The 5,989-nt window shown below is 40.9% G+C and overlaps 1 protein-coding gene across 2 annotated transcripts in view; it reads left to right on the top strand.

Moving 5' to 3' along the window:
* The window catches only part of LOC123247053 (glutathione S-transferase-like), a 14,185-nt gene extending 8,737 nt beyond the window's left edge, over positions 1–5,448 (top strand). For both annotated transcript variants that reach the window (XM_044675851.1, XM_044675850.1), the window contains 2 exons: positions 1,104–1,235; positions 4,381–5,448. In XM_044675851.1, coding sequence (XP_044531786.1) covers positions 1,104–1,235; positions 4,381–4,500 — 252 coding nt within the window. In that variant the 3' untranslated portion in view covers positions 4,501–5,448. The remainder of the gene's footprint in view (positions 1–1,103; positions 1,236–4,380) is intronic.
* The last annotated feature ends 541 nt before the right edge of the window (positions 5,449–5,989 follow it).

Raw genomic sequence — 5,989 nt, 5'->3', positions numbered from 1 at the left:
GAGACAGGGAGGGAGGGAGAGAGAGGAGAGAGAGAAGAGAGACAGAGAGAGGGAGGGAGAAGAGAGGAGAGAGGGGGAGGAAGAGGAAGAGAAGAGAGAGAGGGAGAGATAAAGGGAGAGGGAGAGAGAGAGGGAGGGAAAGAGGAAGAGATAGAGGGAGAGAAGCAGGAGTTAAGGTAGTTTTCTAAATGATTTTTCCTCTGTCTCATTTTTTTTTTTTTTGTAAAACTAACCTCAGAAGAACAGGTTTTAGATTGCTAAGAAAGAGCTCATGATGAAACACTGAGAGGCAATGTGGCATTGCAGATGGAGGCCTGGTCTTGGAGTCAGGAAGACCAGGGTTCAAATTCTGGCTCTGATGCACATGGGCTGTATGCTTTTAGACAAGCCACTTAAAGCCTTAGTACTCCGGGCTATTATACCTACCATTATTACTACTAGCTAACATTTATAGGAGACAGCTAGGTGATCCAGTGGATTAAGTGCTGGGCCTCAAATCAGAGAACTCTGCGTTCAAATCTGGCCTCAGACCCTTAGCTGTGTGACCCTGGGCAAGTCACTTTACCCTGTTTGCCTCCATTTCCTCATCCATAAAAGAGGGATAAGAACAGCACTCCCCTCTCAGAGTTGTTGGGAGGATCAAAATGAGATCACCGGAAAGTGCGTAGTAGTGCAATGTCTGGCTTGCTGCTGATCTGAGGCTGGATTTGAGCTCGGGTCTTCCTGATTCCAGAGTGGGCACCTTAGGCACTGTGCCACCCAGCTAGCCTGAGGGCTGTGTTAGGTTCTTTTCTGCCTCTAAATCTATGGCCTTGTGGATTTGTAATAGGCATACATCTCTTTAAACACAGGACATTTGAAAGGAGACAAAGTCGGGGATGTAATGGTACAACTGCATTTTGAGTTGGAATCGGTGGTTGATCACACTTTCCTTCTCACTCGCTCCTTGGTCCCTTCCTAGAGGGATTCCAGCTTGACTCTCCATTCAGTTAGCCAACAGACAGTCTCCACCATTTCTATGTACTCTTTGGTCACTCCATCACTGTTCTCTGTCTGTGAAGTGAAGGGCGTACTTACCATTCTCCTGTGCTTGCGTCATCCAGGTTTTAGGGGCTCATGGACAAAACTTTCTTGTCGGTAACCAGATGAGTTTGGCGGATGTGCAACTGATTGAAGCCATTTTAATGGTGGAAGAGAAAGTCCCCAATGCGCTCTCTGGATTTCCTTTGCTCCAGGTAATGAAGACATCAAGTTCGAAAATGGACCAAAGACTTCTTCCTCAAATATCTGACACTTAATGGCTTTCGATTTTTCGATTTAGTCAGTGAGATCACCATCAGGAGGTTGTTGATGTTCAGTCATTCTCAGTTGTGTCCACCTCTCTATAACCCATTTGGGGTTTTCTTGGCAAAACTGGATACTGAAGTTGTTTGCCATTTCCTTCTCCAGCTCATTTTACAAATGAGGAAACCGAGGCAAACAGGGTGGAGGGACTTACCCAGAGACACACAGCTGGTGTTTGATGTCAGATTTGAACTCAGGAAGATGAGTCTTCTTGACTCCAGACCTATCACTCTATCTTGTTGAGCTATGAACTGAAAAGTGACTCAACTAACATCCATAACACTTATATGTGTAAAAATTATTTTAAAAAATTTTTAAATTATTTTTATTATTTTCATTTATTACTTATTATTTTGTTATTACATTTATAGTTTGTGGATTGAAGTAAGGATAGAGGAAAATTGGGAATTATATTCTCAATATCCAGTTCTTTTAAATGGAAAGATTATTTGTACTTAAAAATAGTTTTATCTCCACTTTTCTCCCAAGCTGCCTCATTAACCCAGACTTCCCTTGATGAAGGTCAACCCAAGGAAACATTCCTGAAAGAAATTTATTAGTCTGTTCTATACAAGCTTAAGCATAGGAGAGAAAAGGAAAGAGTCAGTTCTTAAACTATCGGGGAGTTGCTCTTTTTCTAACTCTAGAGAGCCTCAAATTTAAAACTCTGATGGCTAAGTACAGACTAGCCCTGGCCACCCCCACCCCCACATCCCTACTAGGGTTACGACTTCCATAGAGGGAGAGCAGCTTGGACTCTTCTCAGTCTAAACATGTGGTTCAACTTTAATTTGCTACTTGGCCCACCTAGAAATGTGTCAGGGTTCATGGCAAGCCAAAAGCAGCTTCACTCCCCATTTCCAGGTTCCATATAACACAGAAACATTTCTTTCTTCCCCAAGCACATAAGGATAGCTGGGTCCTCCTTCTTTTCCCCACCCTGCCTCTTTGCCTCAGTTAGTACCTGACCAGATCTAGCTTCCTCCCTCAAAAGTCTTAGGGTCAAATTCCTTTACAGAAATGAAGCTTCCAGAATTCCAGAATTCTCTTGATCTATCTGGAAATGGCAACACATTCCAGTATCTTTGCCAAGAGAATCCCAAATGGGATTTAGAAGAGTTGGATATGACGGAAACAAGTGAACAATAACAAATCTGTTCCTTCGAAAACAAGCAGGTATTGGGTTGTGATAGCATATTGTTCAGCTGCCATGCTTGAAAAAGCGAACATCCTTTGTGCCAAACGGAATCCAAGTGTTTCCCTTATCTAATCTCTGACAGTTACTCTCTAAAGCCCTCTCTAAAATCATTCCCAAAGCATGAGGTCCCCCAGCTTTTCAGACCCCCACTTTTTCAGTCCTCCAAAGAGGAATAAAGGATCATCTGCTGATTAGTTTGGCTTGGGACGAGACTGTGTTTAACCAAAGTTCAGAAAGCAAAACGTTCATTCAAACAAAGGTCGATAACATTATGTTTATTCTTGCGCATATGCAATAAAAGTAGTGCCCTTTCATTCAGGATCTGTGATTTTCACTGTGGAAAATTCCTCTAGCAATGTAGATTTTGTATGCAACTTTAGAGCATTGGACTCAAACTTCTTGATGTCAGGACCCCTTAACACTTTTAAAAGGGATCGACCCCTTTATACTTTTTAAAAAGGGATGGAGGCCAGGGGCAGCTGTTCAAATCTAGCCTCAGACACTTCTTAGCTGTGTAATGACCCTGGGCTTAATTAATTCCCCACTGCCTAGCTCTTACCGCTCTTCTGCCTTGGAGCTAATATTGAGTCTAAGACAGAAGGTAAGGATTTCAAAAAAATTAAAATAAAGAAAAATGTTTGAGGTTCCCTGGATCCCCTAGAGATTCTGTGTATGTGAGTTATATCTATTGATATTTACTTATTAGAAATTATTAGAAATGAAAATTTCTTTAGTATTATTTTAAAAAATAGGTTTCGACTTTTCAGATCCTGCTTGAAAACCCTGTGCTTTAGAGAGCCCCTTGGGTCACAGAGAGTTGCCTTTGATCTTAAAGCCAGGATAGGTCAGGAGCAGAACTTAGACTCAGATAGGGTAGAAGGATAGAAGATTGGATAGGATTAGTTAAGTAACTATCTCCCATCCTTCCTGTCTCAGTGGCCCAGGTACTGAGTTTTTCACATAAGATTATGCATCTCTATGGCCAGACAGAGAGGGCCTTTCTCTCTCCCCAAAGGAAAAAAAGAAGCACCAGGATGCAATCATTAATAGAGTCAGTCTTGGAGTCAAGAGGATCCAAGCTCGAATTTTGTGACTGACCTCCATTTTCTGGATTGCTCTGGAAAAATTAATTCACTTCGCCTCTTTGTGCTTTAGACAACTCTCCAAGATTATGTTACCCAGTACCGGCTGATCTGTGTCAATAGAGGCAGTTGTCCTTGCCAATTAAATCCCAAGGTCAGACAAAACAAAATGGAGCTAAAATGTTTAGAAACTGATTTTTAAAAATTGTAGATGGTATTATATCCCTCACACTTACTGACAAGCCTTAATCTTGGCTCCACACGGAGTTATGTGCCCTTGGGCAAGTTACTTAACCAATCCTATCCAAAAATGCATTTTAATTCACTGAATTAATCATGTTGTTTTTCAGTAGTTTTTTTAGTTTCATCCAGCTCTTTACAATGGCGTTTGGGGTTTTCCTGGCAAAAGGTACTGGAGTAGTTTGCTGTTTCCTTCTTCTGCTCATCTTACAGATGAGGAAACGGAGACAAACAGGGTGAAGTGACTTGCCCAGGATCACACAGGAAGTGCCGGGGCCAGATTTGAAATCAGGAAGAGGAGTCTTCTAGACTCCAGACCCAGCACTATTCACTCTGCCCCCTAGCTTTTCAACTAATTATAAGTTTTGACTATTCATTAAGATCATCTTTACTTTCAACACTCACCCCCCTGAAGTTTTTAGGGTACTAAAAACACTCTCCTTTGAACATTGTGTTTAGAGGATTTTTTTTTTTTTGCAACAACTGACTTTCCTTTCAATTATTTTTCCCCACTAGGCATTCAAAACTCGAATGACTAATATCCCCAATATTAAGAAATTCCTGTCCCCTGGAAGCAAGAGAAAGCCTGTGCCTGATGCTAATTACGTGGAAATGGTGTATAAGATCTTCTTTTAGTAAAATGGCAAATTGGCCGATGTAAGATAGAGATTCTGCATGTTTTAGAGCTCTTGATGCCAGACACCAATCATGCCACTTCTGATTCTCTGTGATTCTTGCCTAGGTAGAGCTGTTGCCCAAAGGAGCATTGCAGAGGAAGCCAACATGCCCAGGAATGGGGTTAGAGGGAAAGGGAAAGGCTCTCTCTCCATTTACAGTCTTTTCTTTTTTTTCAATAATTGAAGGATTAGAATGTCCTTTCTGAAAACTTGGCTTTGAGTCAAACACTGATCTAGGTGAATAAAACCATTGATTGCTTGGCCTTTGGGGTAACTCTACCTTCTCTTTCTCTAAACCCTCTGGGATTCCTCTCTTTCACTCCCTAAGCTTCCGGAATGTGCCTCACTCTCCCCCTCTGTTCCCTAACCATCACCTTCCAGATGTGGCCTTGGGAGAGAGGACTTCCTCTACCATGCCCTCGGATGGAAAATGTCCTTTTCTAATAGATTTCTCCTTAATAATAATAAAATACCACTTGCTATCTGGTGGATCCACTCAGTTGAGTCGAAGTCTCTCCCTCATCCTTTAATTTCTCTCCATTGACCTTAATTTCTCTTTGCTTGGCTTAATTAAAGGAGATGGTTTAAGATAGTAGATGAAATAACAAGGGACTTTTAAAAGGAATTCTAAACTGGTCTGCATTATCTCTAATTCTGTAAGCTCCATGAAGATGGGGATCGTACCTTATCTAAACTGTCCCCCAACACCTAAGACTTCAAGTGCTTGCTGAATAAATGAATTTTGTACCATAATTTGTGTGCTGAATATAACATTCCAAGTTGGGTTTCTCTGATTGTTGGGGCCTAATGAACAGCAAAATGTTAATTAACACACTAGCCTAAGTCACAATCTCCTGTATCATAACAAATAAAACAGATATGTACTCAAATAAAGGCTTTTAATACAGTTTTGTGGCTTCCGTTTTTATTTTTGTCTTTCAGAACTGAAAATGGGGGCTAGTCTGTGTTTATTGGTTTAGTGTAGATAGAATGAGAAAAAATGGGTAGCTAGGGGGTGCAGTGGATAGAGTGTCAGGACTGGAGTCACGAAGACTCATCTTCCTAGTTGTGCGATCTTGAGCAAGTCACTTAACCCTATTTGCCTCAGTTTCCTCTTCTGTAAAATGAGCTGAGAAGGAAATAACAAATTGTTCTAGTATTTTTGCCAAGAAAACTCCAGATAGGGTCACAAAATGTTGAATATAACTGAAAGCACCTAAAGAATGGATAGACTGAATGAATATTCTTTGATGAAGTCCTTCAGAAGGTTGCATTGCTTTTTAGGTTGGAGGGAGAAGTAAGAATTAGGGACATGTGAACTAGGATCCTTTCAATTCCCAATGCCATGTTGATGAATTTTCTTCTTGTTTTGAGTACCTTGTTTAAGGACTAGATAAGAGTTCTTGAAAAATTTTCCTTGTATGGAAATGCTTTGCATATAGGTATGT

Source organism: Gracilinanus agilis, chromosome 4 (genome assembly GCF_016433145.1).
Source record: "Gracilinanus agilis isolate LMUSP501 chromosome 4, AgileGrace, whole genome shotgun sequence".
Lineage (NCBI taxonomy): Eukaryota > Metazoa > Chordata > Mammalia > Didelphimorphia > Didelphidae > Gracilinanus > Gracilinanus agilis.
This window is presented reverse-complemented; position numbering and strand designations above follow the sequence as displayed.